The sequence below is a fragment of the Hemicordylus capensis genome, chromosome 4 (assembly GCF_027244095.1).
Source record: "Hemicordylus capensis ecotype Gifberg chromosome 4, rHemCap1.1.pri, whole genome shotgun sequence".
Taxonomy (NCBI): domain Eukaryota; kingdom Metazoa; phylum Chordata; class Lepidosauria; order Squamata; family Cordylidae; genus Hemicordylus; species Hemicordylus capensis.
In genome coordinates this window covers 73,878,640-73,905,745 of record NC_069660.1, presented here as the reverse complement: position 1 = coordinate 73,905,745, position 27,106 = coordinate 73,878,640, and the positions used below count along the sequence as shown (strand labels likewise).

At 44.6% G+C, this 27,106-nt stretch overlaps 2 protein-coding genes across 4 annotated transcripts in view; both read left to right on the top strand.

Moving 5' to 3' along the window:
- The first annotated feature begins 206 nt into the window (after positions 1–206).
- On the top strand, positions 207–7,801 carry SNRPC (small nuclear ribonucleoprotein polypeptide C). The gene is made up of 6 exons (XM_053313292.1): positions 207–341; positions 2,756–2,798; positions 3,332–3,440; positions 4,070–4,159; positions 4,543–4,647; positions 7,464–7,801. Exons 1-6 carry the CDS (start codon positions 235–237, stop codon positions 7,586–7,588), a joined length of 579 nt encoding a protein of 192 aa, XP_053169267.1. The 5' UTR covers positions 207–234; the 3' UTR covers positions 7,589–7,801.
- Positions 7,802–12,138: 4,337 nt separating this feature from the next.
- BLTP3A (bridge-like lipid transfer protein family member 3A) overlaps positions 12,139–27,106 on the top strand; it is a 101,111-nt gene continuing 86,143 nt past the window's right edge. Inside the window, exon 1 of one of the 3 annotated variants that reach the window (XM_053246232.1) lies at positions 12,139–12,370. In XM_053246232.1, the coding sequence (XP_053102207.1) occupies positions 12,327–12,370 (44 nt within the window). In that variant the 5' untranslated portion in view covers positions 12,139–12,326. The remainder of the gene's footprint in view (positions 12,371–27,106) is intronic. The other 2 variants (XM_053246231.1, XM_053246230.1) reach the window with 2 other exon arrangements.

Below are 27,106 nucleotides of genomic sequence, written 5' to 3'. Positions count from 1 at the left end.
AGAGAGAAGACTGCAATCTTTCATAAATCTTATTTAGAAATCTATGAGATCAATTTTAAAGCTATAAAAGCCTTTTATTAACAAACAAAAACTATTTAGTTTTTAAAATTAAAAATATCGATGAAAGTTAAATTGATCTGGTTTCCCACTAATGCAAAGCACAGAGGGCTTCACCACAGAGAGGGCTAAGCCTAGAGAGTAGCTGCACTGAGAATGGTTACTCTGCCACTCTAGATGTTTCTATCTCTATCAAGGGAAGCCAGTCGCATAGTATTTACGTCACTTCCGGATGTTGGCGCGGGGAGGTCGGGGACCATATCGTTCAGAAGCAACATGCCGAAGTAAGTATACAGGTGATCGAATGAAAAGTCCTCGCGTTCCTCTGAAGCGAATGAGGGAAAGGATGTACCGAGGTGGGATAAAGGAGAATATATTTTCCTACAAGTGCTGGAGAGAGAACGGTTGGAGGAGCAAGTTAGTTAGCCGTTGGATGTCAGGCCGTTATTGTTATTATTATTATTATTATTATTTTACATTTATATCCCGCTCTTCCTCCAAGGAGCCCAGAGTGGTGTACTACATACTTGAGTTTCTCCTCACAACAACCCTGTGAAGTAGGCTAGGCTGAGAGAGAAGTGACTGGCCCAGAGTCAAACAGCAAGTATCATGGCTGAATGGGGATTTGAACTGAGGTCTCCCCGGTCCTAGTCCAGCACTCTAAGCACTTCACTGATAAGATTCTTATCGCCTGGCTTGCAGATAACTTCATTCACGTGAATCGTGTATTTCACTATCTAGATAAATTAAAATTAGTACAGGGCTTATTTATTATCTTTTAATAACCTGTAAGCTAGCACACGGCAATAGTGGGTTTGGGGTCCCTCCATCCCAGCGGTCTTAGAGCTGTGTGCTGTGCTGTGCATGTTTACTTGTAAGCCCCGTTGAGAGTAGGGCTGGGGTGTACCAGGATCTGTTACAATTGCTCCAGTAGTATGACCTTAAGGAATGAGTTTGCTGTATGACTTGCAGTATTAAAATAATGGGGTTTTTTGTTCTAGTTCTTAATAAGGGATGATGATGAAGGGGTGATGTTGATGATGATAATTCTCCTTATCATAAAATGACTATGGTTTGGATCTGTGTAAATTGATATATGAATAAACTACTAATACAGAGTTGGAGAGCACCTTGTAAGCTATCTAGTCCAGCCCTTGCTTAATGTGAGAAATTATTTATTTATTTTATTTATTTTTACATTTTATATCCCGCTTTTCCTCCAAGGAGCCCAGAGCTGTGTACTACATACTTAGATTTCTAAAATTGGAAGATAGTTTCTAATTTGGAGCTGGAACATCCCCAATAGATAGCTGACAGACCTCTGTTTAAAGACCTTCAGTGAGGGAAAGAGCCCCACCTGCAGTAATGGGTTCCATTGCTTATCATTAAGTTCCTTCTAATGTTAGTTAAAATCTATCCTACTGTAACAAGTCTACTGAATGTGGTAGTGCCTGCCCCCAAATCTTTCCCATCTTCTATGTGTCATCTCTTCAGGTATTTTCAAAAGTGCTTTCACGTTCCCCCACTCAGTCTTTTCTTTTCTAGATTAAACATTCTGAGTTCCTTTGATGTTTCCATACACACACACAAACACATATATATAATGTTTAGCTCATCCCTGAGTTCCTTATGCAGTCAGATTAGCTTCTTCAGATGTGTCCCATTTTTCTTTCTCATCTAAATGGTTTTTGATTGCACCTTTAGTGATTCCTCCTTTCAACAACTCCCACCTATCTTGGGCTCATTTCCCTGTTAGTTTATCTAGCCATGAGATCCTATCTAGTGCTTCTTTGAGCTTATTGAAATCAGCTTTTCTGAAATCCAAGTTACATCTCTGACTGTTCTTATCTTTAGCTTTCCATAAGATCAAGAATTCCAGCATTACGTGGTCTCCTTCCTCAGAGGAGGAATGCCACTCATTGACCAACTCTGTCCTATTAGTTAGGGTCAAGTATAACTGATCTGCTTGTTCATTCCTTCATCTTCTGATGGTGAAAGTTGTCAGCAAAGCATGTCAGGAATTTGAAGATCTGGTGCTTAGCATAGTTGGTTTCCTTACTCTTCAGAGTAGCTGAAGACCCCATTATACTAATTCTTGCTTCTCCGAAACACACATAATTGGTTTCAGAAACACATAATCCACCTTCATATGGCAGTCTGTGATAGGCTTCAACTACAGTGTTGTCCCATTCTGTGGTATCTGTTAATTTTGAACAAGTTGTAGATTCCAACCCTGGAAGCCGTCCTATCTGGAATTCATCCTCCAGTAACTGGGAGTCATCTCATACCTATCAAGACACAGTTCAAGCACACCTTATTCACTCCACCCCCACCGCCCAAACTCTGTGCATTATTGTATAGACATTGCAAGCCATGTATGTTTTTTATTTTATTTTATTTTATTTTATTTATACATACATACATACATACATACATACTATAAAAACAGAAGCTCCAAGTCTCTGCAGTTGTTTTATTGTGGAGTTTGCCAACCTTCTTGAAGGTGCAAGCACAAAAACAGTGGTATAGTGCATGTTTCTCAAAGAGAAGTGTCTGTGAAATAGTTATTTTGTTACTGAGAAAGTAACAGAATTAAATGTTTAACTGAAAAGCATATTAATCTTTTTATGGTTCTCAGCTGTCAAGGAGCAAACAGTAATTACTTTGCTTGTAATGTGCATTTTGTGTTTCGCTCTAGGTTTTACTGCGATTACTGTGATACTTACCTCACCCATGACTCTGTAAGTACCAAGTTTTCACAATGTAACAATGGCAATAATTATTTCCTTTGAAGTATTAGTCTGGAGTATTATTATTTTCCAGGTGAACTTATGTTGTTAATGGACCAGCAATTTTTAAAAAAGTATTTGAATGTGCCATCTAGTCACTGGAATCCTGTAAACTTGCTTTCTAAAGTAAACATTAGTGTTAATGTGTATCGATATTAAATGGTGACTCTATGAGCAACAAATGGCGATTTGTAACAATTCACTGGATTCTCAGGCTATTCAGTTGCTATGCAGTTTCCTAATTTGAGTTGATGTAATAATGATCATGTTGGGGATTAATTGTATATTGGTCTTGCTCTTTCTTTAAGCAAGAAATTTCATTCTTCCAAACTGCTCTTTGACAATACCCATCTTCTGTGTTTATATTAGTACATTCTTCTTTGATTTTCTTGGCATTGCCTGCTTGTTTTTTATATGCTGAAGCTTAAACCTTGGACTCATAGGTGTAGTTAGTGCTTGGAGAACAATGGTTCTTTGTCTTGTAGCCATCTGTGAGAAAAACACATTGTAGTGGTAGGAAACACAAAGAGAATGTGAAAGACTACTATCAAAAATGGATGGAAGAACAAGCACAGAGCCTGATTGATAAAACAAGTAAGTCATATCAGTGCAGTGATGGATAATGATTTTATGTGAAACAAACTTGGTTTTTTTCCATGTGACTGAAGTACACTGTAGCTTTCCAATTGTCTAGGGAATTAGTTTACCTCTGTCACCTCCGGTAAATAATACTCTGCTCCCTTTAGCTGTAGAATGCTGTAGAACTACTAGGCCCTTAATGTTTACAGATCATGTTACATAATAAGTGCTGGTTTCCATTAGAATGCCCTGTTGAAAAATATTACCATAGTTTTGAACATAGTAGTTTATTTTTAGTAGCTCTTTGAAGTTTGTGTTTGAAAGCACTTCTGTCTTATCTGCCCAATGATTCTCATGGACTTACATTTGCAAATCTATTTAGATTAGTGTTGACTAATATAAAATGTGCTCTTCTGGTAAATATTATTCTCTCAAGTGAAAATAGGATCCATTGATGTAGAAGTAGCTTGCTTGTTGGTGGTGTTAAATACATTGGCTGCAAAAAATAAATACAAGTGGCTTCATGCTTGACTAGAGTTTGAGACAGTTGCACTTGAAAATAAAGTAAATATACAGTGAGTGGGATAACAAATGTGTAGGCATTTTGCAGGATTCCTGTTAAATAATGGTATCTTCTTTGGTAGCGGCTGCGTTTCAACAAGGCAAAATTCCACCTACTCCATTCTCTGCTCCACCTCCAGGAGGAGCTATGATACCACCACCACCTAATATCCGTAAGTGTTAACGCTCAGGATTTATCTGTGACTAATATGGAAGCATGACAGGTGCTTTGCTATAATGTTCGAGAGAAAAGGTCTTGCTATGTGTGTGTGAGTTTTATTACAAATTTAATAGTAGCCATTATGCAGCTAGAAAAAAGACTGGATCTTTTTCCAATAAAGAGTACAATTGATTGATAATTTGCATTTGGCTCTAATGGTAGCAAATTGATACACAGCCCAAGGACTTGGGAGTTAAGAATTAACTGACAATTGCAAGCAGTTATTCTAGGCAATCTTCATTTTAACAAAACTCAATGGAGGTTTTATATTACCTGAGATGCTGCGTGGATGTACAAATCCATTTGACATATTTGACCATTGGTATTGCACTTTAGCTGGTCCTCCACGGCCTGGTATGATGCCAGCACCACATATGGGTGGACCGCCAATGATGCCAATGATGGGCCCACCTCCCCCAGGAATGATGCCAGTTGGACCCGGTAAGAAGTTCTCGATTATATCAATAGATGTGCTTTGCTTGAATTATTTTGTATTTTGAAGGGGGGGGGTGTCAGAGAGAGCCTGCCTTTGTGACACTTTGCGTTCATATATGTATTTTATGTCTGCCATCTTTAAAAGCCTGCATCGTAAAAGGTTTTTATTGACCAGAAAGTCACCAATTTCTCCAGTATCTGACCTAATCCAGTTTTATGCCCACGTGATAAACTTCCTGCCAATTTTTGTTTTAAAATGTTGTTCTGCTTTAGGAAGTTCTTATCAAAATTCAGAATCAGTTCTTTATTACAGTCATTGACCAATACAAGGAAGCTCTCATCCTTAAAAACACATGTTTATATACAGAGAGAGATACTGACAAGTGGATAGCAAGGCTCTCTCTAAATAATATTATGCGTATCTCGTTTGAATTGGTTGCTTTTTCTCACTTGTACACACTATACCCCATAGTTTGTTTCCCCCAAGGGTTACTTTTGCTATCAGAGTTTCTATGTTGGGCCTCCCCTTCCGGTGTCTGAGGTGCACCTTTTCTTTTGCACTGGGGTCATGCCTACTCACCCTAGTAAAAGCCTACATCTGAAAAGGTAGATAATGGCATAAGTCAATGGGTCAATGAGCAGGTCTAGAAAATTGATCTGGCAGAGAATTTCCAGGGGAAATTGCCCAAACAAAAAACCAAGAATCCCATTGCCAATTCCAGAAAGCATGAACCAAAGTAGAGGTATAAAAGTAAGATTTAGAGGGAAATGCAAGGCTTCTCACATGGGAGTGATAAGTTGATAGGTGGCCTTACTTTGGAACTGGAATCCTAGCTCTTTATAGGTTGTTGTTGCATTGGAGTATAACTACTCTAAAGAAAGATCAGGAAGCAGATAGACTAGAAACTATATTTATATAGTTTTGCTATAGAATCATTATACAACAATTGTATATATAATTGCTGTATGATTGTAAGATGTCATCTAAACTATCCAAATGCCTTTTAGTTAGTGGCAGAAACTCCTGTCCCTTCGCTTATTGCTTTGCTCCCCCTGCCACCCCTTGGCTTACTGGTGCTTCCCCCGCCTGCTCACTGGGTATTTGTTTCCTGCCACAGCGTGGAGCTGGGATGAGCACAGCAGCTGGGTTGAACAATATAGCAGGGAAGGGAGGCAACAAGGGTGGCCCTCCAGGGCCCCCGGAGTTGGTGTTCGTAGAATGTGTGCACCCAATTGTGGCAACCCCCCTTGCTTTTAGTATCCTTCTCTATAATTCTTGGATGGGTTCCTGAGGTGAACTGGTTAGCTTTGTGCTTGTTGTGAGTGGCTGGAGGAGGGGAAATTTTGTACACATAAGTAGCAATTCTTGTTGCCGTTATTATGCACTTCAGAGAGCTGTGGGTTTATTTAAGATGTTACCAGGTCTTCTTGGTAATGACAAGGCTGGTGAAACCTTTTAAATGAGCTCGCTTGTAATGGAGCAACTCTGGCAGACTGCTGACAAGAGAGAACATGCAAACGCTTGCTCGTACCACGTTCAGGAAGCAATAGTGTTGGCTAGGACCTGAGATGTTCAACTGGCCCAATGGAGATATTGTTGCAAAACCATGACTTAGAAATCAGAGCATCTCACAGGCTCACACTCTCTCTCCTCACTCTTCAGAATGGATTTCTTACTTCATAGCATAGTTGGCTGTAATGAGCAAATCAAGCAAACTGTGGTAACGGATAAGCAAAGAATTCTAACCAAGAATTTGCCTCTAAACCATGGCTTAAAGTGGTCTGCGGCAGCAAGAAGACCTGGTTCTGAATCGCCACCAAACAAGCCAACAGCAACCATAACTGGACCTCCCCAGATGATCTTAATGGGTGACAAGGTTCATGACAAAAAAGGAACTTTCTTACATACCCTGGACCCAAGCCTCTAATGACAGATATAATGCAGGGTCAAACCCAGCCAACAGAATATTAAACATAAAAAAGGCATAACAATATACACCAAACTTAAATTTCTTTTTTTTTAAAGATAAAATTGTTCCCACAGTGATGGCCTAATTAACCATTCCTAATACACCATTTTTGGATTTTATCCAAAAACAATTTTAAAAAATGGAGTGGCAGGAGGGGTAAGTTCAACCCCCCCACCCTTAAAGGGAGACCCCCCCTCTGGTGCTGGACTGCCAGACCGGGCCACGTTTGAACCAGTTCAGAGGTTTCTATAATGGCCTCCCGATTGGTTCGTGCACACCCCTATAATCTACTTCTAGACAAAATCTAGCTACTTGATAGGACACTTGAACACATTTATCAGAAACTAGAAATTTAATATAAAAACCATCAGAACTACTTGGGTATCTATTTAGAAAGGGTATAATAAGCTTAAGACACAGATCATTATAACAAAGATAGTAAGGAAGTATATGATCAATCAATGCAACATCTCCATTCCCACAGAGTCATAATCATTCACAGAGAAGGATATTTTCTGGTATCTATCTTCCAGCATGGCCCAAGGCAATACTTTCAAATGAACCAATGTCAATGCTCTTCTCTGTCAAATTATACAAATAGCTATGTTTTAACTTTTGTGTCATCTACCATTCTAGCATATCTAGGTGGCAGGCTTAATTTGTTTCCATGTTCCATATCCAGCACTACTTGTTGTGATAGGTTTTGCATTTTCATATCCTAATGGGAACAGATATTCCATTGAGAAATGGTCCATACTGAACTTTTCAGTCATTGACCTTGTCCAATCAAAGGGTTATTCAACTTCTAATAACAAGGGGGTCATGCTTTTATATTTACTCTGTTTACTGTAGCTCCAGGGATGAGACCGCCCATGGGAGGACACATGCCAATGATGCCAGGGCCACCAATGATGAGACCTCCATCCAGACCCATGATGGTGCCAACCAGACCAGGAATGGCTCGTCCAGACAGATAAAATGGAACCACCATTTCACCTTTATTTTATATATGCTCTTCTGTGACAAATTGCCTGGGGAGCAGTATTGCCAAGAACACCAACAAAACCTGGAACTTCTTCAGTTCGTAGGCTTAACATGGGGTGGGGGTGGGGAATTATCGGACTAATGCTCTAGCATTTTTTTTCAAATTAATTTGCTTGTGAATTATTGTAATAAAATACTGGTAGTTAGTCTGTGGTGTTCATCCTAGACACATGGTGCCATAGGATAAAGCTTTCCAGATTACTCGTATGATTCACAGTCAGAACTTGAGCTGTCATGTCTTCCTTTCAGATGATCCATCTCAGCATATGGGAGTGTTGCTGTTTCCTTCCTCCCTTCTCAAGAGCTGTTCTCCCTGCCCATCAGCCCCACCACTGTCTTCCTAGCCCTAGTCATTTGCTCGCTTAATGAGACCCCTTCCCATCTCAAGTGGTTCTAGCACCACCACCTATTCTAACTTGATCCACATTTGGCTGGGATAGAGGAAGAAAAATAGAATTAGGGGTGGATCTTTTATCCACAGAGGTCTTTGAGCAGGCATCTACAAATTCACTTGCCTGTGGTGAGTGTCCCCAACCCAATGGCGAGCAGCATAATCGGGAAGGTCCCACTCTGAATGCATGCGTGCACACACTGCTTTTCAGAACAAAACACATTCCACACACCGATAAAAACACTGAGAGAACACTGGTCCCTTTTGAACAGCAGCAGAGGGCTCCCAGTGTTTCTTACCACCTTCATATTCCAATGCAAGTGACACTAGGATTTGTTCTCTGCCATGTGTCAACAAGGATTTGGGGGAAGAGGGGGACAGCAGTTGGTGATGAGCACAAATAATGGCTGTCTAGTAAGTGAATTATAAATCTGTGTACATCTGCCTTTGAGACGACAGCAACAGGGAGCAATATATTGGGAAAGCTTGAGAGTGATTCCTGAACACAGTACTTTACAGGAGGCAAACATGCATTTTATAAACACAAATATTTCTTAAAACATACTTTTTTGAAAAAATTACAGTAATGTTTTATGTGATGCGTTCTAGCATTCTCTTGGCAGCAAATGAATGTACAGAGTGGATTTCACAACATGTACCAACAGTGGTTACCAGCAGCGGTCTGTTTTTAACCTAAAGGGATACATTGCTGTGGTAGACTAATTTGTTGCTTGCAAATTAGACTGCAATCCTGGCAGTGCTTGAAAAAAATGTTTCCTGAAAGAACCACTGTGCTCTGGATTGCAATTGTTAACATTGACATGTTATCTTATTAACAGCTTCTGGTTGTGTAAGGGATAGCTTGCATTGCCACCATCCATGCTTATATGTGAATACATGCAATTATCAAGGCTAGAGCCAGCAACTTTCAGTCAGTGCAATGCTCAGGGACATATTTTCAGGAGGCACAGTGAAAAGAGAACAGCACAAATTTCCTCTCTCAGTTGCATGTGGGGAATACTTTTTTGGCATACATGTTAGGATGTCAGATAATGTTTCTTGATTTTGTGGTATAAATGGTTACTTAGCTATAGTGTAGAGTCCTGCTCCTGGATAATCAGAGTCACATGAGGCCTGCTTTAAAGTGGGTCACATTGTTCTGCAAGTGTAGAAGTGTATAGTTATAAGAACAGCCGTGCTGGATCAGGCCCATGGCCCATCTAGTCCAGCATCCTGTTTCACACAGTAGCCCACCAGATGACACTGGGAGCCAACAGGCAGGAGTTGAGGGCATGCCCTCTCTCCTGCTGTTACTCCCCTGCAAATGATATTCAGAGACATCTGGCCTCTGAGGCTGGAGGTGGCCTATAGCCCTCCAACTAGTAGCCGTTGATAGACCTCTCCTCGATTAAGTTATCCAAACCCCTCTTAAAGCCATCCCAGTTGTTGGCTGTCACATCTTGTGGCAGAGAATTCCACAAGTTGATTATACATTGTGTGAAAAACTACTTCCATTTGTTGGTCCTAAATTTCCTGGCAATCAATTTCATGGGATGACCCCTGGTTCTAGTGTTATGTGAGAGGGAGAAGAATTTATTTCTATCCACTTTCTCTGCACCATGTATTACTTTATAGGCCTCTATCATATCTGCCCACAGTCGTCCTTTTTCTAAACTTAAAACCCCCAGGTGTTGTAGTCTTGCCTCATAAAGAAGGTGCTCTAGGCCCCTGATCATCTTGGTTGCCCTCTTCTGCACCTTTTCCAGTTCTACAATGTCTTTCTTTAGATGTGACCAGAATTGTAAGCAATACTCCCAAGTGTGGCCGCACCATTGTTTTGACCAAGGGCATTATAATATTAGCAGTTTTATTTTCAATCCTGTCAGTTTTCAGTCATAAATTTAACCTTCATTTTTTTCTAATGAATCCTGCCATGCTTGTCTAATTCAAAATGCAACTGATAATTAGTTATGGGTATGCAAGAAATATGCAGGGATACCATGGACAGCCAGGACAACAAACAAATGAATCATAGAACAAATCCAGAATTTTCACTCAAGGCACAAATGACCAGGTTCACACTATCATACTTCAGACACATTATGCGAAGATCCAGCTCCCTTGAGAAGTCCATAATGCTGGGGAAAGGTGAAGGAAAGAGAAGAAGAGGATGACCAGCAGCAGGGTGGATGGACTCGATTACAGCAGCAATGAATGCAGCGCTGAGAGACCTTAAAGGCCAAGTTGAAGACAGATCATCCTGGAGAGAATCTATGTGGTTGCGAAGAGTCGACACCGACTTGATGGTACTTAATCAATCAATCAATCATCAATGCAATAAAAAACTTGGTTAGCAGAACCACATGTGTGAGCTGGTGTGGTGACGCTCCCCATTGATGTCTTCAGGCAGTACTGCTGCTTTATAAGATAGGAGGGTATGGCCTAGGACTCACCTGCTTGTGTCTGTGTCCTATTGGACACGTGTATACAAGCAAATGGCTCTTAAGATTTTTTTTAAATTTTGTTCTTGTGCAGATGCTCAAGTGTTTAGAGTAGTAGTTGCTAGGACTGAATGATAATCTAATTCAGTTGAGCCCTGCTACTTACAGGCACAAAAAACTTCCCATTACTCTTCTGTAGCAGCATTATAAGGACTTGGGAAGGAAATTAGTGCCCGCTGTATTTAATGACATCCTGTGTAATATGAAATAGTTCATAATTGTTAAGAAGCAGTTCCTCAGGCTTCAAAGTGGTAATTTGGCTGTTTGGAGACTCAGTTGAGTGAGTTTTGTTTATGCACTAATAAGCTTGAAAAGGGAGTACTGAAGGGTGGGATTTAAACATGCCTTTATAGAGTGTATCTCTTTAAGCAGAAGAACAATTTCAGAATGTTAGCAAGACAGGAATGGCACTTGTGTGTATTAATTGTAAGAAATGAAAAAAGCACTGATCCCAGTACAGATCCCTGGGGGACCTTACTTTCCTCCATTTAGAGAACTGTCTATTTACTTCTACCCTCTGTTTCCTATCCTTCAACCAGTTACCAATCGACAAATGAACTGTTCCCTTCTCAAAGAGTCTTTGACGAGGAACTGTGTAGAAAGCTTTTTCGAAGTCAAAGTACACTGTGTCATCTGGGTAACCTTTATCCACACTCCTATTCACTCTCTCAAAGAACTCAAAAACATCGGTGAGGCAAAATTTAGCTCTGTGGAAGCCATGCTGGTTCTCCTTCAGCAGGGCCTGTTCCTCTATATGCTTAACCATATAATCCTTGAGCATGCTTTCCATTAAGTTGCCCGGAACAGATGTTAAGCTAACCAGCCTGTAATTTCCTGTATTCCTTCTTGAAAATCGGTGTTACACAGACTACTTTCCAGTCCTCTGGTATACAGCCTGATTGTGAGGATAAGTTATATATATATTGCAAGGAGAGTGGCAATTTAACATTTGCATTTTTAAAAGACTCTTGTGTGAATGCCATCTGGCTCTGGATTTGTTAATTTTTCCAGGCTTAGGAACATAGGAAGTTGCCATATACTGAGTCAGACCATTGGTCTATTGCACTCAGTATTGTCTTCACAGACTGGCAGTGGCTTCTCCAAGGTTGCAGGCAGGAATCTCCCTCAACCCTATCTCGAGGAAGGCAGAGAGGGAACTTGAGACCTTCTTATCCCCCAGAGCATATCTTAAGAGTGCTCACACATCAAGTCCCCCATTCATATGCAACCAGGGTGAATCCTGCTTAGCTAAGGGGACAGGTCATGCTTGCTACCAGAAGACCAGCTCTCCTCTGGTAGGAGAGGCTTAGAATATCAAAGGTGAAATTATTTATTGTGCTGCTATTAAAAACTGTATTAACTAATTTGCTTCTAAATCTTTTGGGTGCTGTTGCAAAATATTAAAGAAGTTCAGAGGGGTGGTGAGGAAATGCATCAATCCATTTCAAAACTACAGTAATTGAACTTCGGCTGCTGCTGCACGGGAACCATGGAGAGGAGGGGGCGGCGGCTACTCTCCCTATGAGCCAATAGAGGGCGCTGTCACACCGCCGTGTTTGTCCCGCCTCTTTTCGGAGGGCGGGGGCGCGAGGTGGCTTTGCCGGACTTCGCCGCGGTGGTGGCCGGGATTCTGGAGGAGTTTCAGGCTGGGCGGGAGGGAGGAGAGGACTGAGGATGGCTGGAAGCGGCTGCGGCCGCACTCGCCGGTGAAGCAGTCGAAGATGGGACGGCGTTGGGGACGTTAAGGACCCCTTCTTCTACCCCCATTCCTGGACCGGCATGGCCGGGCTCATCAAGAAGCAGATCCTGAAGCACCTGTCCAGGTGAGCGTCGCTCGGAGCCGCCTTAGACGTGTCTCTTGTGAGGAAGAGCCGAGACGAGGCGAAGCAGACGGTGGGGGGGAATTGTGCGTTGGAGGCGGGGCGAGAGGAGGGGGCGGGGCTCTGCGCTGCTCTGCCTTAGTTGAAAGGGGCTCTGCGACAGCAACAGCTGTAAGGGGGATATTCATGAGATTCCCCCTTCCCTCAAAACAGTGTTTATTCTCTTGTATGCTTCATCTCTCTCCTTTCCTCGATCTCCATTGTTTGTTTCTCCTTTTGTCTCTTTCCTGCCTCTCTCTGCCCTTTTCCTCCTTGGGAGCCAGGAGAGAATCCTCCTGCTGCTGCTGCTGGTACTGTTGTCATGCCTGCTTCAGCTCCGATCCTCTATTAATAATAATTCCTCACCATCTATTTATACTGTGCCAGTTTAGAGCAAGAGGACTCTAAAGGTAGAGATTATATAAACTAGGTTAAAATTTGTGTAGAGTAACCTAACATTGGTCCATCTCTCCTTACCTTTCAACCCCAGAAAAGCATCTGAAATGTTGTTTACGGTTTGTTCTGAAACTGCTTCATTCTAGCTGGTTTGGTTCACCCTTCCCCATTCAATCTATACTAGCAGATTGAGGCTTGAACTGTGAAAAGATGTCAAGTGTAGTGGTTTCCCCCCCCTAATACTTTGAATTAATAATGGGAAGTAGAAGACTTGTTTTTCAAGGTGGCTTCTATTTACAGAAAGTGGGGATTCTCTTTATTACAGGGTGAGAGTAACTGGCCCTATCTATCCCCAGTGCAACATTCCTCCAGTTGCTGTTGCTGGTGTTTCTCTTAGGTTTCTTTTTTTAGACTGTGAGCCCTTAGGGGACAGGGAGCCATTTTATTTGTTTGTTTTGATTGTTTATATGTATGTAAACTGCTTTGGGAACTGCTTTGGGAAAAGCTGTATATAAATATTCATCATATTCGTAAGATCATGTGCAGTTAATTTGACAAGAACAACTTGTTGCACATTACTTTCTCATGCAAGTCATTTGAAAACCATGAGACTTCTGAGGAATCTGTATGCGGAAGGTGAAGTCAACACATTGTTTATATCAGAGGAAGAGCAATAACAAGTGATTGATGCATGAGAGAAATCTGAGTTCTGGTCTTGGTCCTGCTACTCAAAGTTTGCCATTTGTATTGCCTCTATATGAAGATCACACCATAGTTGACCTTTATCATCATTTGTTAGTGACTTACTAGAACCTGCAGATGTCACTGACATGGAATCCAGGGGTGCAGCTAAAACTGGACATGGGGGACAAATGTGTGCGCCTTAAGAATGGGCAACAGTTCCTTCGTCACTTTCCCTCTTCTGACTTCGTTGACTCACTGGCATGCTGCTGGCTCCTAACTTGAGGAGTCACCTTGGCCTCAAACCAAGGTATATACAGTATGTTTAAAAACCGTTTGAGCGAGGGATATGCATGTACGCAGGGTGTGTGTGTGTGTGTGTGTAAAAGTGTATGCTTGCATGGGAAGTGTGTGATATTATTTTCAGAGGAGGGAGAGAAAGGGCATGCCAAGAATGTTTTGTTGTTCATCATGTCTTTATCGTTTTTCTGAACCAAAGATATGCAGGGAGAGGTATATCTTTGGCAGGGAGGCAGGGACTCATTACACTTTTTCATCCAAAGCCCATTCCAATCTTGCTATGCCCCAATGGAATCATGTAGTTTGGTAAATGGAGGAAAGGTGCCAATGCAAAACATGGTACTCGTTCAGGTAAGCGTCCTAAAGCTTCCAAATAGATAAGTTGACTTTGTTTCAGATACTGCAGAACTTGAGATGCCAGCAAGTGCAACAGCATGTAAAGGGCTACCTACTCTGCCAAACTACACATGGTGCTAAAAACATTACTGACTTTGATAGGGTTAGTTTTTCTTTAGTCAGTAGCAGCTAGGGTTGTGCACGAACCACTGTTTGGCACTGCGGGGAGCAGGAGCTTTAAGAAAGAGGAAAGCAGGTCTCTTTACCTGCTCTCCGCCTCCCCCTCTAGCTTCCTGTTGGGGCGGTGCTCGGCCCAAGTACCCCCGCGTGGTGCCGGCACACATGGCAGCCATGCATGTGTAGACTCCACTGGTGTGGTAAGCAACGCCATGCTGACCATGCAAATGGCGCCTGTGCATGTGTGGACGCCATGTGTGTGTCGGTGCCGTGCGGGGGTAATTGGGCTGAGCCGGCTTTTCACGGCCAGCTTGAAAATGTAGGTGGTACCCTTGTGGATGTTGGTGGCGGTGTACTTATCATCCTGGGCCACGAACTCCAGTGTGGCTAGGGGGTCAATGTCTTTGCGGCCAAACTGCAGGCGGTAACCCAACACCTGGCCTTCCGCATCTAATGGGGGTTCCCATTTCACAAGAAGAGTGTTTTCTTGGGTTGGGTGGACAGACAGGATGGGCTTTCCTGGGACTAGACAACAGAAGACAGACAGGTTTAAGGATGTTTGAAAGGAAAGTGCACACGCACACATGCATGTGCATTCAGCAGCGACTAAAAACATTTCTGCAGATCTGTGTGCAGTGATATTTTTATTATGAATGTAGAATTCCATTTCTGCTACAACACACACATATAATTCACTGTTGCAAGGAAAAACAGGAAGCTGCATATGGAGGCGGAGAGCAGGTAAGGACATGCTCCCACTCCCCTCCCCATGGCGCCAAATCATGCACACCCTTAACAGCAGCCTGATTAGCTCCCTATGGGTTGAGATTGTGTTTGGGGATTCTTTCTCCCCTAAGTCCACACTCCACAGAGGGATGGAATTCAGCTAATACTTACCATGGAAATGGGGCATTTCCATTTTAATGTGTGTCCCAGTAAAATTATTTTCTCTTTTTATTTATTTCTTACATTTCTACACTGCCCCATATAAAAAAGTCCCTAGGCGGTGCACAATCTAAAAAACCATTGAAACATTGACACAATTAAAACAATTTAATGATACAGATTAAAAAACCTCTAATACCCGAATAAAACTCTTATTACATAAGCTGCACAACTTTGTCCTGCTTATAGATGTTGAACTACAACTCCAGTCATTCCTGATTATTGGCCACCGTGGCTGGGGAAGATGAGAGTTGCAGTCCAACAACATCTGGAGGACCAAAGTTGTGCAGCCGCAGCTCAAGGCTTTGATAGTTTGATCTCTAGTCACATATTGTGGTGGGGGGGAGGACAGCCTTGCTGCGGGGGGACAGCCATGCCGTTTAACTGTAAACAGCATGCTGTTTTAACTATTTTAACTATATGGCTGCTCACTTTGGTGAAGGAGAATGAATAGGCACAGCTGCTGAAGGAAGCTGAGGGCATGGCTGCTGTCATGGTTGCTTGCCTCAGGCAGCTGAAGAGCAAAGGAACCACCCGTGTAGAACAAAGCAGCTTGGAGTTGAGAACACCCACAGAGTGCCTCAGGCCTCCTTTCCCTTCTTGGAATATATTGTGGTATAATGATCCTGTACTGGTAGTATAAGATGTGGGAGCCCGTATCTAGCAAAGAAAAAGAAATTAACATTTTTAACATTCACAAAACATGGATGGATGGATGTGTGTGTGCATGCACCTGTGTGTATGAGTGGAATAATCTCTCACCACCAGTACCAGTGTTGAGAAAGTCGGGGTGGGGAATGTAGAGGGAGGCTTCATGAAATCTGCAAGCCTCCCTCCTGACCTTTTTTTTATATTTAACTAAATTTTATGTCATCCTCTATTTTTCTGAAATAGTAGTTAAGGTTCCATCTGTCTCCACCCTATAATTTGAGCTCTGATTACAGGTGCACATTTAAGTACATTCCTGTGCCACCTTTTTATCTCCAGTTCCCTCAAGATGTAGAATTACAATGAAAACATTAATGCAGTAGCCAAGACAGAACAAGTTACAAAGGGAGGTATTCCACATGACAATTGCATTTGTTGTAATTGTGCCAGCTGATATATGAATGTATTCCCCCCCCCATTAAGGAAACATTGTAATTAGAATGCTGAGGAAGTGTAATATCTGTTTTATAGAAGCATGTAGATCCTGTGCAGCAAACTAACAAAATGTGAGTAGCACAAATTTGTGTGAAAGCATTCAGGCACATTTATTGTGTGTGTGGCGGGAGACCCAGGCATCCGGAAAGGTGCTTGGCCTTTGACAAAGCGCAGTGTAGAACCTGAACCATAATTTCAAGCTTGGACCTTCACCTACAAACTCTTGGGAAAAAGGAAAGATTGTGCTGTCAAGTAGGTGTTGACTCCTAGCGATCACATTCAATGTGATTTTCTTGGTAGAACACAGGAGTGTTTTACCAGTGCCTCCTCCCATGTAGTATGAGATTATGCCTTTCAGCATCTCCCTATATCACTGCTGCCCAAGATAGGTAACTACAAATGTATTTACTAGGCACAGTCTGGGAGGCACACTGGTGGGGATTTGAACTAACAGCCTCTTGCACTCTAGGCAAGCTGCTTTCCTGCTGCGCCATCACAGCTGATAAAGGTAAAGTTGTGCCCTTGAATCGGTGTTGACTCCTGGTGACCAGAGTCCTGGGTTGTTGTTTTTTGGTAGAATACAGGAGGGGTTTACCATGGCCATCTCCTGCGCAGTATGAGATGATGCCTTTCCTTCCTATATCGCTGCTGCCTGATATAGGTGTTTCCCGTACCAGTGGAGATTTGAACCAGCAATCTCTTGCTCGCTAGGCAAGTCATTAAATCGTAGTGCTGTTGTTTGAGAGACTAGAATAGGACTGCTGTATGAAAAAGAGGTCTCCTATACCTCTAATAGATATACAGAGGAGGGAATTTCAACTGGTGCAGCTTTTCTTCCCTCTGCATTTTTCTTCCCTCTACATGACAAGCCTTACCTGCTGAAATTCCCTCTTCTGTGCATCTCCTAAAGCTACAGGAGGCCTGTACTTGTTTCCATATGGCAGTCCTAGACTCGTTCAAAACAGTGCAATCTTGTCAAATTATGCATGTTTGTTTCTCAGTCTGCTCTTGTTTTGGCAGATAATATAGTAAAAGGCCTCAAAACTGTCATAATATACTAAAGTAACGGAGACTTGCAAAATACATGAGGCCTTTTGAGACTATTTTATTTTATTTTTGAAAATTCTTATTAAAACTTTTATACCGCCCTTCTAAAAGACTCAGGGCGGTTTACATTAAAACACCATTAAAATCAATTAATAATTAAAACAAAAATTTAAAAGCATAAAACAATGATTAACGATTAAAAACATTGTAAAGCAGCAATTAAATAATCAGAACAATTTAAAAACAAGTTTTAAAAAGCTGAGAAAGCCTGGTTGAAGAGATGTGTTTTCAGAAGTTTTTAAAGAATTGCCAGAGATGGGGAGGCTCGTATCCCAGCAGGGAGCGCATTCCACAATCTCGGGGCAGTAGCCGAGAAGGCCCGTCTCTGTGTAGCCACCAAACGAGTTGGCGGCAACTGGAGACGGACCTCCTCAACTGACCTCAGTGGGCGGTGGGGCTCATAGCGAAGAAGACGCTCCCTTAAATTTAGGGTTTAGGGTTTTATAAGTTATAACTAGCACTTCGTATTTTGCCCGGAAACCTATTGGCAGCCAGTGTAGCTCGATCAACAGAGGAGTAATGTGGTCTCTCCGAGATGACCCAGAGACCAACCTGGCTGCCGCATTCTGAACCAACTGAAGTTTCTGGACTACGTACAAAGGCAACCCCACGTAGAGCGCATTACAGAAGTCAAGTCTGGAGGTTATCAACAAATGTACCAGTGTTTTGAGGTCATTAATCTTGAGAAATGGGCATAGCTGGCGTATCAGCTGGAGCTGATAGAAAGCACCCCTGGCCTCAACCTGAGAAACCAAGGAGAGACGTTGATCCAGAAGTACTCCTAGACTGCGAACCTGTTCCTTTTGGGGAAGTGTGACCCCGTCTAGAACTGGTAGATCAAAATCATCTCTCGAGTTCTGACCCCGCACAACAAGTACCTCCGTCTTATCTGGATTCAGCTTCGGTTTGTTTTCCCTCATCCAGCCCATTACTGCTTCCAAGCAGGCATTTAGGGAGGATATGCCAACTCCTGAAGAAGTTGACATGGAGAAGTAGATCTGGGTGTCATCAGCAGCATACTGGTAACACCCAGCTCCAAATCCCCTGATGATCTCTCCCAGCGGTTTCATGTAGATGTTAAAAAGCACTGGAGACAGTATGGAGCCTTGAGGGACACCGTACTTAAGCTCAGATTTTGAAGAGCTACAACCTCCAACCGATACCATTTGGAATCTATCCAAGAGGTAGGAGCAGAACCACTGTAAAACAGTGCCTCCCACCCCCAACACCCTTAGACGTTCCAGAAGGATACTGTGGTCGATAATATCGAAAGCCGCCGAGAGATCCAAAAGGACCAACAGTCACACTTCCTCTGCCAATTGGAGATCATCCATCAGGCCGACCAAGGCAGTCTCCACTTCATAGCCTGCCTGAAAACCATTTTGAAATGGGTCTAGATAATCAGTTTCCTCCAAGACCGCCTGGAGCTGAAAGGCCACCACCCTCTCAATTACCTTGCTCAGCCATGGGAGATTGGAAACTGGCCTATAATTGCTCAACTCTGAGGGATCTAATGCAGGCTTCTTTAGAAGAGGTCTAATAATTGCCTCCTTAAGACAAGGAGGCATCCTACCCTCCCTCAGAGAAGCACTTATTTCTACCAGGCCACCTACAACAGCCTCCCTGCTAGATAGAACAAGCCATGTTGGACAAGGGTGAAGAGAACAAGTGGTAGGCCTCACCGTTCCAAGCAGCTTGTCCACATCATCAGGAGTCACAAACTGAAATTGATCCAGTTGAATCGTATAAGATGAGTTGTTGGACACCTCCAGTTCAGACATCAAATTAATTGTGGAGTCTCCATCTAAGTCGGCCCGAATCTGAGAGATTTTGTCTGCGAAAAAGTCATTAAACACATCACAGTGGGTAACTGATATTTCCAAATTCTGGTTCAAGGGAGAGGGGACAGATACTACTCCCCTCACAACCCTGAACAACTCCGCTAGACATGAACTCACAGAGGCAATACGGGCAGAAAAGAACCGCCTCTTTGCCACATGTATCGCCTGAGCATAGATCTTTAAATGTGCTCCATGTCGTAATCTGTCGGATTCGAGTCGAGTCTTTTTCCACTTGTGCTCCAGTTGCCTACCTTGCCGCTTCAGCCCCCGTAGATCTTCCATATACCAAGGGGCCAATTTTGAAGCAGGTCGGAGGGGACGCTTAGGAGCAATCGTGTCTACTGCCCTGGTGAGCAAGTTGTTCCAGTTCTCAACCAGGGCATCAACAGGATCACCAGCAGAGCCAATATTGAATCCCTCCAAGGCTTCTTGGAATCCTACCGGATCCAGTAACCTCTTCGGGCGGACCATTCTAATAGGCCCCTTGCCCCTGCGGAGGTGGAAAGCGGTTGAAAGCAACCGTAACCAGATGGTGGTCCGTCCATGACAACAGGGAGATCATAGGAGTCCCCACCCATGGAACACCACCCTGATCAGAGTAAAAGACCAAATCAAGTGTGTGACCTGCAATATGCGTCGATCCAGAGACCACTTGGAATAGGCCAATAGTTGTCATGGCCACTATGAATTCCTGAGCCACCCCGGACAAATTGGTCTCGAAATGAACATTGAAGTCCCCCAGCACCAAAAGTCTGTGAGACTCCAATGCAAGTTCCATGACCAAGTCTGTGAGCTCAGTAAGGGATTCCGTCGGGCAGCGGGGCGATCGGTACACCAACAGAAGTCCCAGTCTATCCCTGGTCCCCAAACTCAAGTACACACATTCAATATGATCCGATACCCTAACAGGGACCCTGGTAAGGGAGATATGATCCTTATAGACAACAGCCATTCCACCTCTAGCCCACATCCCCTCACCTGCTCCTCTACAGAATATTCTGGAGGAAGAAGCTGGGACCAGACTGGGCCACTAGCCTCCCCCAACCAAGTCTCGGTAATACACACCAGGTCGGCCCCTTCATCCATGATCAAATCATGGATGAGTTCTGATTTATTTTGGACCGACCTGGCATTGCAGAGGAGCAAGGTAAGGTTATGTGGGATGTTGGCAGTGCTCCCCGAGGTCAAAGAGCTGGCAGGACAGTTGGAAGGGGAGACAGCTATTAGGTTTCTGACTACGCTTCCCCTGGAATAGCCTGCTGACCTGCCAACGTTACTTCTTCTGTTCCCCACCACCACCGGAATAGCTGCCCCAGATTCAACAAAGGCGCTTCTTGCCTCCTCATCTCCAGACAAACCCACACACATTACAACTTCAACCCAACTTCAGCACAACTTGAAACTGATTAAACAGAAGCCTCACTATTGAATGCCTCCCTCTATACAAATAGTGTGACAAGATGTCCAGCCTTTGTCCTCGTTTCTCCCCCGAAGTGGCTCCCCCAAAGGGGAGACCCCCTTTGGTATCGCCCCTTCGGTGGTGGGCCCGCTGCCACTGGCAGTCTTCCTATATAGGCTGAGCAGCAAGCTCAGCAGGTGGAACCAGGAAAAACTGCCCAGTCACCCTTGCAGCCCCAGTCCTGCAAAGCCTCTCTACAAGCAGTCCTGGGAGGAGGCAGATGGCAACCAGGGGGGCAGAAGAGAAGAGGCAGCCAGGCAGGCACCCCAGCCTCTCACCCTGGGGTAGACGGTATCCTCTTCTCCTCCTCTCCAGCAGGCTTCTCCTGTGGCAGCAGAGCATTATGTTCCTTTCCATAAGGCAAACAGTTTAATATGTCTTTTATTTAAAATCATGTTAGCAACAGCAGTGTCAAGAATTGTGCAAATATTTCTTGTTAATCTTGCTCTTTTTCTAGGGAGTTCAGGTTGGCTCAGGACATCATCATCATTATAGATTACTAGTATTTTTAAGCCCGTTATAATAACGGGTGCTAGCCTTCCCCCCACCCCTTTTTGTGTGTGTGTGTGTGTGTGTGTGTGTTTGGTTTTTTTAAAAATCTCTCTGTCTGTCTCTCTCTCTCTGTTTGTTTCTCACTTGCTCTTTGTCTTTCTTGTCCTCCGAGGTTTCCCCCCCCCTCCCCTCTCCCTTGTCCCTGTGTCTCTGTGCGCTTTGGTGGCCCCGCTGCCTCTGCTTTCCTGCGGCTGTCGCAGCCGCATCTTCCTCTGCGGAGACAGAGGCTGGGACCGGGGGCCGAGTGGAGGCCATAGGAATCTTAAAAAGAAAAAGCTTCCGCTGCCGTTGTTGCTGAACTCCCACCCTCCCTCCCAACTTCCGAGACCACCTTACCCCGGCCCGTGTCAGTTGGGCGAAGAAAAGTCCTTAATTGAAGAGGGAGAGAGGAGCTCGCAAGCAGAGCTCCTGTCTCTGCAAAGCCTCTTCCTGAACTGGTGCTTTGGGCGCGAAGGACGCCTATTGGGTCCTTCGCGTCCATAGTGTCAGTTCGGGCAGAGCCTTTGCTCAGAGAGGAGCTCTGTTTGCGAGCTCCTCTCTTCCTCTTCAGTTATGGAGTTTTCTCGCCCAACTGTCACGGGCCGGGGTAAGGTGGGTTTGGAAGTTGGGAGGGAGGGTGGGAGTTCGGCGGCAACGGCGGCGGCAGTTGTTTTTTTTAAAAAGTGCTTTCTACGGTCTCCGCTCGGCCCCCAGTCCCGGCCTCCGTCTCCCCGGCCGGTCTGCGTCTCCTCTTGCTGAGGCGGCGGCTCTGCCACCGCCTCGGCCATTTCCCCCTGCCATCTCTTCTCTGGCTTCGTGGCGGCCGCTTGGCTGCTCCGCTGTTCATTTTGGAAATGCCGCCAACGGGTGTTTGGGTCCCGCCGCCGCCTTTGTCTTGAAGCGGCTGCCAAAGCCGCATCTGGCCTCGCTGCCTGCGGGTGATCTGGTCCCGCTGCCGCCTCTGTCTCCAAGCGGCTGCCAAAGCCGCATCTGCCCTCCCCGCGGCCGGACAGAGTCAAAAACATGGCCGCCTTTTGTCTGTCTCCGTTCTGCCTCGGCCGTCCTGCGCATGCGCGGAGCGCATGCGCAGAACAGGCCAGGGAGGCACGGACACACGCTTCGTGTCCGTCCACGGACGGACACCAAGCGTTTTATTAGAGAGGATGCCATCAGTGTTAAATGTACTTTGTTTGAACCTAGTTGATGTGGGGAGGAGAGGAAAGTGTTTTATAAAGGAGTAGCACTGAAGATGGCAGAAAGAAAATTCGCTGGTTGACAGCAGCATAGTAGATTTAGGGTGGTTGCGGAGTAGATTTAGGGTGGTTCAAAAAGGTTTTGCAAAAAGGAGTTTCGGGGAGCAATTAAAGGAAGAGAGAGGTCACTCGCATTTGTTATCTTTTAATTTCCCCACAACTTGCTATTATGCTGGCCTTGGGCTGAAATAAACAAATACATACATACACAACTTGCTATGCCTTGCAGAGCTCAGTGCTTCTCTGCAGGATCAAGACCTCTAGTGATCAGGCAACAGGGCAGATACCTCCTGGATGGAGCTTCTAAGCAACAGAGCCAGTGAGTTGCATAATTTAAGGATGGGGCAAATATGTAGTCAGGAAATCAAACTAAGGCTGGTTGTGCAGGCAAGGTGAGGCCAAGGCCAGCGCAAGGATTTTGAGTGCTCTAGGGAAATTAAATTTTTACTCCCCCTCCCCTTTATTGTTTGCTGAGCAGTGTGACAATTGCATTTTATGTTATGAAGAGTTGACCAGAATATTTTTCAATTTTCAGTTTTAATATTTGTCACTTCTTTATTTCTGCCACTTTACAACAGTGCCTAATAAATCCTGGGCAGCAGGCAGAGCTAAAGGGGCTTGGGATGGGGCTGTAGCTCATGGGAAGAGCATCTGCTTTTCCTGCAGAAGATCCCAAGGTGACTCCCTGACATTTCCAAGTAGGGCTTGGAAAGGCCCCTGCCTAAAGCCTTGGAGAGCAGCTGCCAGTCAGTGTAGACCAGGGGTCAGCAATCTATGGCACGGGTGCCACAAGCAACATGTGGAATTATTTTGAACTAGCTGATCATCTGCACCCCTAGTTCTCCCTGTCATTTCCCCCCCTCCCTTCAGCCCCAGTCCGTTCTGCACTTGGCTTTCCTTTTCTTCCCTGCCCGCCTGCAGCGGTTTCCCTCATCACCCAGCGTGGCCGGCGCTTTCCCTCCCCGCCGGCCGGGCTGGGCTGCGAGAGCTTTCCCTCCCTCCCCACTGGGCTGGGCTGTGGGGGCTTTTCCTCCCTGCCAGCTGGGCACTGCTCCCTGTTCCCATCCCTGCCCCCCAGGCATTTGCTCGCAAACTCTGGTGAGAGCTGCCACGCATGGGATTAGCGACGGGTACCTTTAAGAGAAATATATGGGTGTGTTAGAAGATGGTGCTCACACTGCTAGGAAGACTGGTTGCTATGATACCCACAGTCTGCATATGGCTGACATGTCACTGCTTGCTGTAGGAAGCAGCGGACATCCAGGATTGGTGGTGGAGGTCTTTCTGGCTATGTCAGCCTTCTCTCTCTTGAGTGTGTGCACTCTGGAAAAATGGATATGCATGTGCAAGAGGGAACTGGCCAGCCAGCACAGCCAGAGAGATCGCTGCCACCAATCCTGGATGTCTGATGCCTGTTACAGCAACCAGTGACACACCAGCAGGAGAGAGGTAATAGGTGGTATCCTGGCCAGTCTTCTGCGAGCACGCCTGCTTTCTCTGCCCTCGAGCAACTAGCTTCTGTGCTTTGTCTGCTCCTGAATTGGAGGAGACAAAGGCACAAAATTTTGCTGAAGGGCAGAGAGACAAACCAATTAGCAATGCTTAATGCCAGCTGGAGGAGAACAGCGAAGAAGAAAGGTGGCAGTCAGCGCAGGGCAGCCAGTCCAGTGGCTGGGGCCATGGCCAGTGACATAGGAGGTGGAACAGTGTCATGATCTGGTGGAGGCGGGGTGGGTGTGCCAACTTCACTTTGCGGCACCCTTTCTTAAGCTGCCCCTGAAGACTTGGCATACCATTTCTGAAAGGTTGCCAACCCCTGGTGTAGGCAGTACTAAACGATATGGACCAGTGGTCTGACTCACTATAAGGCAGTTTCCTGTGTTCCTAGAAAACACATTCCAGGATACATCACCCAATTAGCTAATAAGCTACTTGTGTAAACCTTCTCCAAACATGCAGACAATGGCTCTGGGTGCAATTTTATTTATTTGTTTTCAGGATGTATTTCCTCCCTTCCCAAATAACCTAAGGCAGCTGTCAGGTTTAAAAAACCCCAATAAAATGAAACACTAAGGACAATGAGCTGCATCTAGACTAATTAATCATGACTAAGCATCATGGAAATGCTTAGCGACTAGTCATCGCTAACTTAAATCCCACTAATTTCAATTGAGCTTAGTCTGGATGCTACCTACTAAGAACATCAAAAACAATTTACACAAAAAGCACACTAAAACATGAAGCAGCCATGTCACCCTCCAACTATTTTGCACAATTAATCCCTAAAAGCTCAGCAGAAAAAGGAATAGTATTTTGACTGCTTCTCTAAAGGTAATCAGGGAGGGGGCCTGTCTAATCTCCCTGAGAAAAAGGCCCTGTCCAACCAGCACAGCATCCTGCCAGTGGTTGTTGCTGGTGTTTACCTTATGTTTCTTTTTAGATTGTGTGCCCTTTGGACCAAAGAATCATCTTATTCTTCTTATTTATTTATTTATTTATTTATTATTTACATCTTATATCCCGCTCTTCCTCCAAGGAGCCCAGAGTGGTGTACTACATACTTAAGTTTCTCCTCACAACAACCCTGTGAAGTAGGCTAGGCTGAGAGAGAAGTGACTGGCCCAGAGTCACCCAGCAAGTCTCATGGCTGAATGGGGATTTGAACTCTGTTCTCCCCGGTCCTAGTCCAGCACTCTAACCACTACACCACGCTGGTTCTTCTTTATGTTTCTGCGTAAGCTACTTTGGAAACTTCTGTTGAAAAGTAGTATATAAATGTTTTTAACAGTTGTAGAATGCATTTAGACCTTTTTGTATCTGTCAATTTGTGTGGCTGAAGAAGGCACCTCTGGAATGTTGGCTCCCCATTTCTAGTTTTCTTCTGTGGTTGAGTTGGTCTTGGATAAGACAGAGAGGAGTAAGAATAAAGCACTGGCAGGGCCAAGAGCGGGAAGAGAGCCAGGAAGGAGCAAGGCACAATTTTGAGTCTGGAGGTGCTTTCATTACACTACCTACTTAGTTGCACAGACCAAGGCTCAAACTACATGTAACTTATAAATAAGTGCAAGAATTTGCAGTGAAAAGTAGTCCTGTGAGAGTGCAATTTCCAGCCGACAAGCATGGATTCAGCTTCCTTGTGAGCTGCTTTCCTCTCTCACAGGGTTTCAGAAGTGCATTTGACTGCATGTTTAGAGAGCGGCTGTCACAGGGGAATTGCAGCGGAAGAGTAGTGGGGGAAGGATAAAGCACCCCTTGCTTCTCTGTGATAACTGCCTCTTCTCAAAGTTGCTTTTTGCCACAAGAAGCTGTTCTTGGACTTAAATGCCTGTGTGTAACAAGCTTTCCATCTTAATAGGAACATAGGAAGCTGCCATATACTGAGTCAGACCATTGGTCTTTCTAGCTCAGTATTGTCTTCACAGACTGGCAGCGGCTTCTCCAAGGTTGCAGGCAGGAATCTCTCTCAGCCCTATCTTGGAGAAGCCAGAGAGGGAACTTGAAACCTTCTGCTCTTCCCAGAGCGGCTTCATCCCCTGAGGGGAATATCCTGCAGTGCTCACACATCAAGCCTCCCTTTCATATGCAACCAGGGTGGACCTTGCTTAGCTAAGGGGATACGTCATGCTTGCTGCTACAAGACCAGCTCTCCTCTGACACGGGACATAGGAACATCAGTCCATCGAGCACAGAGTTGTCTGCACTGACGGACAGCGACTCTCCAAGGTTTCAGGCGGAGGTCTTTCCAAGCCCGACCTGGAGATGCTGCCAAGGATTGAACCTGGGACCTTCTGCATGCAAACCCGATGCTCTGCCACGGATTTATGGCCCCGTCCCCTAAGCGGAATCTCTTACTGTGCCCACATGCAGCCAACCCATCCAAATGCATACTGAAGAGGACCCTGCTTAGCAAAGGGGACTTTGGAAATAGCATGTGCCATGTTTTAAATGTCTACATACAGTGTACATAACTGTAATTGGCCATGGCTCCCTGGTGTTTGTATGCACTGCAAAACACACACACTTCGAAATACAACACTGCCCACTCCTAAGGTATAATGGAACATAGGAAGCTGCCATATACTGAGTCAGACCATTCGTCTATCTAGCTCAGTATTGTCTACCCAGACTGGCACACAGTGGCTTCTCCAAGGTTGCAGGCAGGAACCTCTTTGCTTTGGTAGTTTGTTGGTTCAATAAAAAAATCTTGTCCTTTCTTGGAGATGCCAGAGAGGGAACTTGAAACCTTCTGCTCTTCCCAGAGTGGCTCCATCCCCTGAATATCTTACAGTACTTGCATGTGGTCTCCCATTCAAATGCAACCAGGGCAGACCCTGCTTAGCTAGGGGACCCTGCTACCTGTTAATGAAATGGCCTCAAGGGCAATTGGCCTGCACCCCCTAGTTCGGGTGAATGTGGGGAATTTAGCTCAAAAAGGGAGACCATTTCAAACATCCTTAATTTGTGCAAGAGTATGAACTCAAGAAAATCATCTTGAGAGGTTTGAATTAAATTTAAAAAGGAGTTTATTAAA